This window comes from Dendropsophus ebraccatus, chromosome 14, assembly GCF_027789765.1.
Source record: "Dendropsophus ebraccatus isolate aDenEbr1 chromosome 14, aDenEbr1.pat, whole genome shotgun sequence".
Taxonomy (NCBI): Eukaryota; Metazoa; Chordata; class Amphibia; order Anura; family Hylidae; genus Dendropsophus; species Dendropsophus ebraccatus.
The window spans coordinates 35,887,482-35,901,404 of record NC_091467.1 but is presented as its reverse complement, the minus strand read 5'-3'; the positions used below and the strand labels follow the sequence as shown (position 1 = coordinate 35,901,404).

The following is a 13,923-nucleotide window of genomic DNA, read 5'->3' as shown; positions in this document are numbered from 1 at the left end:
GTGGTACCTGCACCTGTGATTGGAAAACAGTGAACATACAACAGAGCAAAGTTAACCCTTCCATCATCAAGAGACAGAGGAGCCTGAGACACCAAGTGGTGATGGTGCAGAAAGGCACCCATCATCCCAAATTTGACACTTGACCTTTAAATAGGTGGTATACAAGAAGTAGTGGCACACCTGTCCTGCGGCGCTAGAGTGTGTCCCTTTAAGCCAGGGGTGGGGAACCTCCGGCCCGCGGGCCGCATCCGGCCCCTGAGACCTCCCGATGCGGCCCGCGGCCCGCGGCTCCCCTGTGACACGCGCTGCTTTGGAGGAGGAAGGAGCCGGCGCACACAGCATCCTCTGTGACAGCTGCCGTGCTGTCTGTGTCGGCTCCTTCCTCCTCCAAAGCGGCGCGTGTCTTCAGTCTCCTGCGGGCCGCGCGCGATGACGTCATTTCATCGCGCGCCGCCTGCAGGAGAAGACCGGCACAGAGGACCTGGGAGAGAAGAGGACCTGGACAGCGTGGGAACGGAGGAAAGGTGAGAGGGATGTTTATTTTTTTTTATTTGGGGGTTAAATAGGCTACCAGGGACATGACTGATGGGGGGGGATAACTAGGCCACCAGGGACATGACTGATGGGGGGGGGGGGGATAACTAGGCTGCCAGGGACAAGACTGTTGGGGGTTAACTGGTCCACCAGGGACATGACTGTTGGGGGTTAACTGGTCCACCAGGCATATGACTGTTGGGGGTTAACTGGTCCACCAGGGACATGACTGTTGGGGGTTAACTAGGCTACCAGGGACATGACTGTTGGGGGTTAACTAGGCCACCAGGGACATGACTGTTGGGGGTTAACTAGGCCACCAGGGACATGACTAATGGGGGTTAACTAGGCTACCAGGGACATGACTGTTGGGGGTTAACTAGGCCACCAGGGACATGCCTGATGGGGGGTTAACTAGGCTACCAGGGACATGCCTGATGGGGGGTTAACTAGGCTACCAGGGACATGCCTGATGGGGGGTTAACTAGGCTACCAGGGACATGCCTGATGGGGGTTAACTGGTCCACCAGGGACAGGCCTGATGGGGGTTAGCTAGGCCACCAGGGACATGACTGTTGGGGGTTAACTAGGCCACCAGGGACATGACTAATGGGGGTTAATTAGGCTACCAGGGACATGCCTGATGGGGGTTAACTAGGCCACCAGGGACATGCCTGATGGGGTTTAACTAGGCTACCAGGGACATGCCTGATGGGGGGTAACTAGGCTACCAGGGACATGCCTGATGGGGGTTAACTAGTCCACCAGGGACAAGACTGATGCGGGTTAACTAGGCTACCAGGGACATGACTGATGGGGGTTAACTAGTCCACCAGGGACATGACTGATGGGGGTTAACTAGGCTACCAGGGACATGCCTGATGGGGGTTAACTAGGCCACCAGGGACATGCCTGATGGGGGTTAACTAGGCTACCAGGGACATGGCTGGGGGGGGGTTAACTAGGCTACCAGGGACATGGCTGGGGGTTAACTACAATAGCAGGGGCACTAGGCGAACAATACTTTGCCTTGCCCTGGGTGCTGCAAACCCCCGCTACTAACTGCCGCGCACGGTATGCGGCCCTCGAATGATTTTATAAATGCCCGACCGGCCCTCGACATGGAAAAGGTTCCCCACCCCTGCTTTAAGCCAATGATTGGGAACCTTAGGCCTTCCAGCTGTTGCAAAACAACAATCACCATTATGCCTGGACAGCCAAAACTTTGGCTCTTGCTGTTTAGGCATGATGGGAACTGTAGTTTTGCAACAGCTGGAGGGCCAAAGTCGTGGGGCTCTGTCATTACAGTGCCGCAGAGATTCAAACAGTTTCCCTACTGCCAGCATGTGTTGTGAATCAATTAGGCAGTAGGTCCTCATTGTAGCCCCCAACCATTGGATTGTCGGTAGTCTTTGACCCAAGACCCAAGCTGGGTGAGAACCTTTAAGGTGTCACTGTGGTTTTTTTTTTTTTGCAGAAATCACTGCTCATTATCAGGAAATCTCTTTTACATAAGTGGAGCCCTGTGTAACCTATGGAGAGGGGAGGGGGGAGGAGGTAGATTAGTCGGCAGCAGAGAGCAGAGAACAATGGATTACACAGGTCCCGCTGTGTAATCCTTTGTTCTCTGCTCTCTGCTGACGACTAAAGGATTACACAGCGGGACCTGTGTGAAAGCGGTATTCAGAGGTCAGAGAGGTCAGTGCCGACTTCAGAGGAGATAGCTCGGTGATGTAGCTGTAAATGAACTCTTTGTTGTCCTGTTTTGGTGCCTCATCTCCCTCAACCCCTCCCCTCTCCATAAGAGAACCATGAAGACCGGGGGAAAAGCATCAAACTGCTTTTTCATGATAAAAATGCATTTTTCGGCTAATAATCCAATTACAAAGTTTCTTAAAATTGCCTGTACTATTGATTTCTGCAAAAAAATGTTAAACGGCGAGGACACTTTAAGTCTTTAGTGCAGTGTAGACAGCACATGTACAGAAGGGAAGTACCAACAATTATTAATAGCGTTTAGATATCCTCTTATGGGATCCATTCCAGTCTTTGGATAGGATTTGCCAAATTGATTACAATGTGACTGTGCCTGGAACTACTAGGAAGTACTACGATCCCCAAGGCAAACCTCCAATGGAAGGGTCTGACAATATGTGCACAGAACCTAAGTATCTGTCAGTGTACCCTCTTATAGGATACCTATTATTTTTAAGAAAGTTCTGACATATCAAAAGTTTTGATCAGTAAGGGTTCCCGTCATAGAGGCCTTCACCCAGCTGAGCATTGTGTCTATTCATTTCTGTTCTGCTCTCCTTGGAGAATGAAGTTGGCTATGGGTTTACATCCATCCATCGGGGACACAGGCTGCAAAGGGCCTCTGTGCAACAATTTTGCCTGGGCCCCCCCATAAGCATACCATGCCATCACATTCCTGACTGCCCCCCACCCCATACACACTACGCATCCTGGCTGCCCCCCATTCCCACACACTACCCATCCAGGCTGCCCCCCATCCCCACACACTACCCATCCTGGCTTACCCCCATCCCTACACACAATACCGCACCTGACTCCCCAGTGGTCCTCCTGGTCATCAGGATGCCCGATGCCGTGATTGCCAATGTACAACCGCCAGGTGACGTCACTGGTGCGTGTGTCCCGAGACAGGGCAGGAGCGTGTTGCCGCTGCGGGCGGCCGTGGCTCACATATCCAATAGATGAGTGTGGTATGCAGGCTGCGGCTGCTGGCATCTCGCGGGCCTTGGGTGGCAGGACATCTCATCAGGCGCCTGGTACATGGGTGGGTGGACAATACATATCGCCTATGCGGTGAGGCCCGGGGCAGTAGAGGAGAAAGCTAGGCTGAGGCTCAAAGTCCCAACCTGGAGGACCCCTCTGTTGGCCTGGGCCCCTGTGCAGCTGAACTGGCTACACAAGTGATATGTCCGCCGCTGCCATCCTTTATAAATGAGTACACTGCTATTGTTTTTGCGGAAATGAATGGGCCGACACATTCATTTTCAGAACACCCACCAATAAAAACATCAGACCCTCACCAATCGCTAGAACCAGCCCTTCTCTCCCAGTCTCATTGCAGGAGATGCATCCTGTTGTTTGGGTCCTATTACATATCTCCTCATATATCTACAGTATATCTCCTTGTGTACTAGGGCTGGCAATCAGCGATATATGAGCAATAGTTCAAGTTGTTTTAACCCGTCCAAAAATCATTAACCATTAGCTACACATCTTTCTCTCTGTGTATATTGTGATGAGCAGCCTACAAGTGAAGGCGATGACAAGAATTATGAGATTCGATAAGAGCATCAGGCTAATAGGCCTAATAGTTTATGGAGATCAGTAAGCTGGGGGAAGAAGCGCTCAGCCAAAAGCTTCTCCCTGCTCATTCTAGCGATCAGTTGGGATCTGAACCACCGAGACCCCAACTGATTGACATAACTCTATGTCCAAAGATTTGTTAAATAAAAGGGACTTTACATCAAAGGACACACAGCGTATTTTGATGCTAAAAAATTTGTTGCGTTTTTATTTGCTTTTTTGTTTCACAGAGAGTTTTACAGACTTTTTACGCACATCAAATCTTTACAATTTATGAGTGTTTCCAAGTGTTTATGGGCGAAATACTTGGAAAAACTGCAGCTTTTCGGATGTAAAATGAGCCAAAACAAGTACGGCTTATATAATTACAGTTGTAACATTAAACCGCTTGAGAAGCGCCATAATTTGTTTTCCCATTGCAGCCAACGCAATGGAAGATTTACTCCTAAAAATAAGCTCCGAATAACAATGTGAACATAACTTATTAGAGTCTGAGTGGGGAACCATAGGTCTAGATCAATTTTCCTCAACCAGTGGCTTGGCAGCTGATGCATAACTACAACTCCCAGCATGCCCAGACAGCATTGATCTACATCAAGGTTATTTACCTGACGACTTCAGTTGTGGCAAAACTACAACTCCCAGCATGCCCAGACAGCATTGATCTACATCAAGGTTAATTAACTAACGACTTCAGTTGTGGCAAAACTACAACTCCCAGCATGCCCCAACAGCCGAAGGTTGTCAGGGCATTCTGGGAATTGTAGTTTTGCAACAGCTGGAGAGTCACAGGGTAAAGAACATTGTTGTGAATAGTGAATAGCAGATGGACAGGTGTCATAGGGTAAAGCAGAGCAATATTAAAGAGTTTGTTCACCAACATTTTTTTTCTTTTAAATCAATTGGTGCCAGAAAGTACCAGAGATTTGAAATGTACTTCTATTTAAAAAAATCTCCAGTCTTCTAGTACTTATCAGCTGCTGTATGTCCTGCAGAATGTGGTGTTTACTCTCCAGTCTGACACATTGCTCTCTGCTGCCACCTCTGTCCATGTCAGAACCTGTCCATAGAAGGAGCAAATCCCCATAGAAAACCTTTCCTGCTCTTCAGACTGGAAAGAATACAACTGCCTGCAGGACATACAGCAGCTGATAAGTACTGGAAGACTTAATATTTTTTCATGGAAGTAAATTACAAATCTTTGACACTTTCTACCACCAGTTGATTTGAAAGAAAAGCATTTTTGGTAAACTACCCCTTTAAGGCTCCAGTATTTAAGAAACAACACTGAGCTGAAGAATAGTTCTGAAGAATAGTCCAGAGGACAGCTCTAATCTGGCTATGGTTCTCCCCAATTTGGCAAGTTCCTATATTTTTCAAGGTACTGGACATTAAAGTGACATACACTTTAAGATTTTTACACGTTGGACTTAAATCTGGCGTGTATTCTATGGTAGAAATCCAAAGACATGGATGTTCAGACCTTTGCCATAGATTAAAAATTTCTGAAAGATTATTTCCATTGTCATTTATAAGCCTCTACTTTTCCACCGCACGTGAACAGGCTTCCAAAAACACGCATGGGATGTGGATTGTTGTCAGATCTGACGTTGGCTCTGGTGCACCGACATCCATATAATAACTAACACACGGGAACAGGTCCATAGAGTTGATCCTCGAGTGGAAAATCATTGCTATTGTTGTGTATACAGTATACATGATCCTGGTTACAGCCAAGCACTTATTCACACATAATGCAGTTTTTTCAGCAATTGCGTGAATCGGTTTCAGAAAATCATGACATAACGGCGACTTGCAGACAAACCCCTATATAACCAGATCTGTTACCTTCTCATTGTTATGTCTATCTCCAGCTTATGCTAGAAAGAGATGATAACTAATGGCTTTATCACTATCGGTGTACTGTGATATTACACGCACTTTGATAACACATTTGTGGCTACGCTTTTTCTTCCAGATACATATGGTAACTTTTTAGTTAAAAGGCGCTAAGACATAACAAATTTACTAGACGTCAATTGTCATCCCAGCTTGTGGCAGTAGGTACTATGCACATAGATGCGCCTTACATTCTGGAATAGCAGAGCTGAGGTTGTCATTTTGCAGCTTAATCCCAAATTATCATTTTGTTAACCCCGCCAACAAGTTCAGCTCTGCTCTATCTGTCCTGATACACGTTAACTATACGCTAAGGAAACTAAGTTATTAAGGAAAAGTTTCTCAAAACTTTTTGTACGTCTTGGACTATACAGGACATGAAAGTCAGCTGCCACTTCTAGTTACCTATACACATGTGGGTGACAACCGTCCATCCCGGCTGTTCGTGTACAAACATAAATTTTATCGCCAAGTACAACCATCAGACCCTGATTCGTCATGATATGTAGACAGAAGCGACATCCAGATTGGTTAGACAACATGAGAGAACTACAAGTCTCCACATTCCCAGTAAACAAGGTGGCTGGGTACTGTAGTCCTATAACATTGCTGACAGCTTACCTAGAAGGAATCCCAGGGTGCAGTATCGCTGTGCCATCACTCCGATGGGATTTTCCCTTTAGGAGGTTGGAGTCTTGGAAGCACAAGGAGTCCTGGAGCGGAGAGAAGTGCACACTTATGGTGATGGTGAGCTGCTCTGCTCCCCTGTGTGTAACACAGGGGCTTATGGTGGGGAGGAAGGCTGCGTTCCCTCTGGTCACATAGTAATGTGCTCATGAAGCCAGTCACTCCACAGTGAGTTGTTAGATTTAATGGAGCTTGGCAGTTATAGGTTAAAGTAAGAAGAGGTGGAGACTCGCAGGGTCCTGCAGACTATTATTACCATGCATCCCGGCTGTTCATTCATAGACTCACACATATGTGCACGCTCACAGATATGAATGCACAGCATGGTTACACATGCCATTCAAATAAAAAAGCATCTCTGCCACCTGAACACAGGACAGGATGGTAAAGGGGCACTGTCACTTTAAGGATAGCTTCACACACACTGTATCGCAGCGGATTTTCTGCTGCGGATCCACAGCTGATCCGCAGTAGATTAGATCTAAATAACTGAACACAGCATCAAATCTGCACCATCAAATCTGCTGCAGATCTGCTGCGGATCCGGCGTGTGTGAAGGAACAACTTTTCATTAACAACCTTTTGTGGCAGAGACATGACCAAAGTTTTGATTGATATAAGTGCATTCTCTTCTAAGCTCCTAATGTAAGTGTATGGGATTGTCTGGTGTCACACACACTTGGGGTCCATTTACACAGAAAGATTATCTGACAGATTATCTGGCAAAGCTAGGAGGAGAAGTCTCAGGCTTTTATTTGTGACCTGATCTCTGTTTATAGTCTGTTCCTGGCTTTGGCTTCAAATCTTTGGCAGATAATCTGTTAGATAATCTTTCTGTGTAAATCGGCCCTAAGCAGTCAATGTGTCTCTATAGCATGTTAAAAGTTTTTTTTTTTTTTTTAAATGACTAACAGGCAGTTCATCATGGAGAGGTTGTCACATGTTTGAGAAATTTACAACAAAAATTGCATTTTTTGAAGGGAAGGGTTTGTCAAAAATTAGGCACCTAGATGATACTTTAAAAGGGGTTATCCAGGATTACAAAACACAGCTGCCTTATTCCAAAAACAGCGCCACCCCTGTCCTCAGGTTGTGTGTGGTATTACAATTCATCTCAGTTCACTTCAGTGAAACCCCACACTAACTGAAGACAAGAGTGGCGCTGTTTCTGAAAGAAAACAACTATGTTTTGTAATACTGGATAAACCAAATTATTGCACAATGTTCATACACAGCATTTTGGTCTTTAGCTATAGAATAACATTTCTTTATTAGGCCTTGAAGAATGTAAGAACAAGAAAAAAAAAGTTACCAATGTTAAAAAAAAAATTAAATTGAACTTAAAGCACTTAAAGGGTACTTTTACGCAATGCACTTTGTTTGCTGCGGACAGATTTTATATCATATATATATATATATATATAGAGAGAGAGAGAGAGAGAGAGAGAGAGAGAGAGAGAGCAAAGTTTTGAACATTTTTAAATTTATGCTGTCTTTCAGGGTTTTTTTCTTTTCAGTTTTTTATATCTAGCATGCTTAAGGTATGATATATTTTCTGCCATTCTTCCCATAGGCTTCTCTATAGGACTTTAGGGACATGTTTACAACTGTAACAAGACTAAAAAAGATGCCACCAAAAAGGCTTCTAAAAACACAATGAAAAACACTGCAGATCTAATACTTCTTAGGGTGCGTTCACACTACGAAATTAGTGTAGAATTTCAAGTGTAGTTCACACTGTGGACTCCGCTTGAAGTTCCGTCGGTCTCATTGATTCAATAGGATATCTCACGCTCACTCTGCCAACTTCCCAAAGAATTGACATGACAAGGTTATTTAACCTAACATTTAACCTTACATTTAACCTTACAGCAGTGTAAGGTATGAGGTCAGGAAAGTCTAAGGGTACTATTACACCAACAGATCTGACGAAAGATTATCTGCCAAAGATTTGAAGCCAAACCCAGGAACAGACTATAATCAGAGAGCAGGTCATAAAGGAAAGACTGGATTCCTCCACTTTTCAAATCCACTCCTGGGTTTGGCTTCAAATCTTTGGCAGATAATCTTTCATCAGATCTGTTGGTGTAATAGTACCCTAAGCCTGGGGTGTCCAACCATAACTACAATTCCCATCATGCCTGGACAGCCAAAGCTTTGATTTCTATGTTTTGCACTAAAAGCTGATCAATTCAGTACAGATATACTGACAGAAGCATTACTGGATACATTGCATTACAGGACAGTCTATTGTTTATGTGCACTACTGCTCCCTCTAGTGGTGCATAAGAGGTAGGGCAGGATTGTCAGGAAACAGCCTGAGATGACCTCCCATAATGTCATGATGAATTACAAGCCAGTTATCTGTCATAACTGTGAATAAAAGAGTCAGCTCGTACATCCAGGAATTTCTGCATTTTGTTTTTCCTTTGAGGGTCTCGGGCAGTGCTGTAACTGTTCCTAATTACCATGATGGTCCGTGCTGTTTATAGTCCATCTATCAGTCCTCAGCATATCACATGTATGGGCCATGGCCTGCAAAGGCACACACAGCACACATCACCAGGAACGTCATCTGCATAGAATCATAAGGAACTGCCTAGTCATCTTAGTCGCTGTAGTGTCCAATGATAGACCAGAGAAGATAAATGGTCATTCTGCTAGGACTTTACAGGGACACTATATGAATGCAAGAAGACTGTGTTTTTTAAAGTACTATTTGTGTCTACATAACTTTTAAAGATTCCTAAATAAAAGTTACATTTTTTTGGCACTTTTGGGCCTGAGGGATTGGAATTGATTTACTTCCAAGAAGTGAGACACTCTTGTTCATAGGTTACATCTAGTATTACAGCACATCTTTATTCAAGTGAATCTTGCTAATATCCCTTTTCGATACAGGGTGGTCCTTAAAGGGTTACTCCAGCAAAAAAAAAAAAAATTTCAAATCAACTGGTGCCAGAAAGTGTAAATGTAAGTTAAATTAAAAGTCTTCCAGTACTTATTAGCTGCTGTATGTCATGCAGAATGAGGGCCGAACAACAGCTATGCCTCCTGACCCTCCCATATATTTGAATAGAAGTGGGGGCTAAGCCATTGCCAGGATTGGCAGTTGAAATCCAGCACACCTTATCCTTGTCTACTACTGAAATTGGTGGAACCAACCAAAGACATCTAAGGGTCCATTTACACAGAAAGATTATCTGACAGACTATCTGCTAAAGATTTGAAGCCAAAGCCAGAAACGAACTATAAACAGAGATCAGGTCTAAAGGAAAGCCAGAGATTTCTCCTCTTTTCAAATCCATTCCTGACTTTGGCTTCAAATCTTTGGCAGATAATCTGTCAGATAATCCTACCATGTAAATGGACCCTGAGGTATGTGGTCAATGTTGCATAGATCTGCAATAATTACAGTGTGTATGATAGGCAATGGAGTTAGTGTACAATAGAGAACTGAACACTCTTAAACAGCCCAGAAGCATAATCTTTTAGGCACTTTTCATAAGCCTCCCTCCTCTTCTTTGTCCACACCACGGGGTAGCCATATTTTCTAAGTGCGGACTAATACAATGTTTAGTCAGTTACATCTATGATGATAACAACATGGTGATCCAGTCAGGCTCTTCCCCAGTTCCCCTCAGTATTTGTAGTTACTGTATCTATATATGGGCATGCTGGGACATTTAGTTCTGTAGCACACATTGCACACATTGATATGTAAGTGGTTATAGTGCCAGCCAGGAGATGAGTGCAGAATCCTGTCAGGGTTATGTGATCCATCTTCCGCGCCTCAGTCTTCTTCTTCTTCTCTAATGTCATGCACATACTCGGAGACCCTTGTTTCATCTTATTAGATGCTCAGTGACAATAGGTCAATTGTCGAATTGCAAATGGCAAGTTCCTGAAGAGACCTCCTGGAGAGAGCTGAATGGAGGTGTCACGGGCGCTTTGACATGTATCAATCACACAGACGAGACCCCTAAGTGATAAGAGTCTTATTTTGGGCTCCTGCAGGACCTCTTTTAACCTGCAAGCACTTATCTCCCAGGGTCCCATTGTCTAATAGCCCCGCAGCCAGCCCCCAGATAGATTACAAGTCCTGTCAGCCTCTAATCTTCTTTCCTGACAGGTTTTGGTCACGCAGATCAAGGCTTGGTTAGAAAATGGCACCTGCCAGCTGTCATCAGCCTCAGTCACATCTCCTGAAGGTTCCGTGACAGGAGCCGCAGAGCAGCCGCATTCTGGGTGAGGATTGCCATGTAGACCACCCGACACATGTGGCTCAGGTTAGACGTGTCTGCTCTCATTACCTTAAAAATAAAATAGCCACATAATGACCTAATAATTCTGAGCAGAGAGAACCATCTATGAGACCCCATATGGGGCAGATATTTTATCTTAGTACTTTATCCTTAGCATTCTTCCTAGATACTTTACATTCTTCCCCGTACATATAGCTTTTTATGACATTTGATAATGCAGAACCTCAGGCCGTACTAATGCTGTGCTTCCAAGCACATACGGGTGGTCAGGGGCCTTCACTGTACAGGCAGTCTCAAAAACAGGGATCCTGAGTCTCCTGTAGGACCTGTAAGGCCTTATTCACACGTCTCGTAAAGTTGCGGATCTGTAATCACGGTTCAACTTAGAGCACATTGATTTCTATTCTGCTATTTACACAGTCCGTTGTAATTTTGATCCGTAATCCGTTCCTGCTGTTATTATAGGCAAAATTGGCTATGTGGGTGGGGGTTTCACCTGTATGGAATGACCTCTTGCCTGTCGGCGCTCCCTTGGTTTCTTTCTAGCAGTGCCTCCCGCTGACTGCAGACACTTCACTTCTGACACAGACTCGTCTCAGTAGTGGCAGCCTACTCAGCCAATCACTTGGCAACACCATGGCTTCACGTTTTAGAAGTGAAGTATCTCCAGCCAGCAGTGTCATCCCAGACACCACCAGCAGGACACTGGGGCGAGCGCAGAAAGGCAAGCATAAGATGTTTTATTATTTTCTATATGACCGCAGCTATATAGAAAATATTTGCTTATGCCGGACAACCCCTTTAATGTTTGGCTTTATGTTTTCTGACTGGAGAGGGAAGGGGTAAGCAGCAACTTATCTCCAAGGATCGGGCAGTTTAAATCAACATGCCCAATCCTTCTTCATCTGTTGGTGAACAGTCTGGAGGCCGCCATAAACATTAGACAGTTGGCAGATGCTGACAAATCTTTTCTATGTATAGGGGCCTTACTGGACCAATGGTGGTGGTGGTGTCACTACACTTCCTGAAGAACAATCCAACTAAGGAGAATAAATGTCCCACTAACCCTACAAAGCTCAAAACATTTCAGTTAAAACACATGGGGGAGATTTATCAAACATGGTGTAAAGTGAAACTGGCTCAGTCGCCCCTAGCAACCAATCAGATTCCACCTTTCATTTTCCAAAGTCTGTGAGGAATGAAAGGTTGAATCTGATTGGTTGCTAGGGGCAACTGAGCCAGTTTCACTTTACACCATGTTTGAGAAATCTCCCCCATGGTCTGTATCCCAAGACCATGGGGGAGATTTATCAAACTGGTGTAAAGTACAATTGTCTTAGTTGCCCCTAGCAACCAATCAGATTTCACCTTTCATTTTTCAAAGAACCTGTGAGGAATGAAAAGTGGAATCTGATTGGTTGCTAGGGGCAACTGAGCCAGTTCTACTTTACACCAGTTTGATAAATCTCCCCCCAGTGTTTTACTTGAATAAAAGTGCATTTTTGGACCTTTTTTGTTGAGTGCCACATTTATTCTCCTTTGTTGGATTGTATGTTATGAGCATATGCCCTTTAAAGCTGAGCACAACCTGAAGCTCGGGGGACCCAGTAGCAATTCACACTACTACATGGTGACTGCTTTTATTCAGTAGTGCCAAGAGTATTCATGCTTTACGTTGTGGATACACTTCCTAAAGAGGTTGTCTCAGCTTTTCGACTATTCATATATATTCCCTGCTCATTGACCTAGGTGTGGCTAGGTTACTTTGCCCATCTGGATTGTGAGAAAGCTGGGCGAGAATTGAAATGCGATGGAAACCTTCCCAGAAGCAAATATAGCTGGATAGAATATAATCAGGTGTGGATATACATAACAGGGATAAGTTTGTTTTAGAGGGAAATGCTTTTTAAGTTTCAAGACATCTGATGCCAAGACCCAGCAGTGCCCCCTGCTTCAATGACACATCCCTGCCCCTTACATACGGATTAATAGTGAAGTGTTAAGTACATCACAGCAGTGTAAGAATTTGCCAAGTTATCCAAACATCCCTCTGTGAATAACATGGGCGATGATTGTTTGAAGCAAGCTGGCATGTAACAACCACTTCATTTTGGGTAATTGTACTAGGAAATGGTTGTTTCACCAAGGCGTATGTTACATCGAGTTATCATTTATCACAACGGAACCGGCATACGGCAAAAAGAACAATTTATATTGTGTGAGTTGTAATTGTGTCCACATGTGCGATTATGGGCCATGGTCCCCATGTCCTCCCCTCCTTCTCCTCCAGCAATTCGGCAGGGTCACCTGGTACCCGCCCTGGGTAGATAATCCCGTACACAGTGAATGGGCCTTTCACGTCCTTGGCTTGCACTGTGTGTTCCTATGATAAAGTGCAGTAGAGTATTATTTCCAGGGCTAAAGTTTGGGGTCTGTCCTATTTTCCATAAGTCTGGGCCACTACCTGTTGAACTTGGCGTCTATTGATTTGTATAGGAATTTATAGCTGTCCATGCTATGTCCCAGCAGAAAGTGAACCTCCCAAGACAAACAGGAGAAAAAACAGGGCACATAAGAGGTTAAACTATTTTGTTCGTGTTCTGGCAGCTGTTTGTGTCAAGGATTATTCAATCCCTTTGCTGGCATGGACAAGGATGGGACTGGCGTGCCAGGATCTCACAAGGAGCGCAAGATGCCGAGGTGGGAAATGAACCCACAGCCCCGTATAATAAAGCCCTGCACCGTCACCGCGCAACCACCACACCTTGAAAAACACTGTCATAGCCTCTGGGGACTATATAAATCATATATACATCATGTTGTAGGTACAGGTTGCTTAGAGAAATGCACTTAGAGGGCATTGCAGCCAAAATCATTTAGAGAGAACTTGGTAATGAATTAAAGCTACTGGGAAGTATTGGCTGCTGTAGTCTTATGACGTGATGTTATAATAAATAAAACACCTTAAGTATGGGGCGAATAGGGGATGGTGGTACTGGGCCGGAGCAGGATTTCAAAGGCAAGTAAAAGTTTGCTTTTTTTCAATATGGCTTCCACTCTGGGTGTCTCCAAAGGTGAAAACTAATTTTATAAAAATTAAATAAAAAACAAACAAACAAAAATGTTTCTCTTCCTATATTTCTATATAGTATACTGTATATAGTACAGGATAAAGCAGTAAAATATTATGCATCAATAG

General features: G+C 44.4%; 1 protein-coding gene across 1 annotated transcript in view; it reads right to left on the bottom strand.

Moving 5' to 3' along the window:
* APCDD1L (APC down-regulated 1 like) overlaps positions 1-6,616 on the bottom strand; it is a 28,301-nt gene extending 21,685 nt beyond the window's left edge. Inside the window, exon 1 of the mRNA XM_069952249.1 lies at positions 6,394-6,616. Coding sequence (XP_069808350.1) covers positions 6,394-6,430 — 37 coding nt within the window. The 5' untranslated portion in view covers positions 6,431-6,616. The remainder of the gene's footprint in view (positions 1-6,393) is intronic.
* Between the last annotated feature and the right edge of the window lie 7,307 nt (positions 6,617-13,923).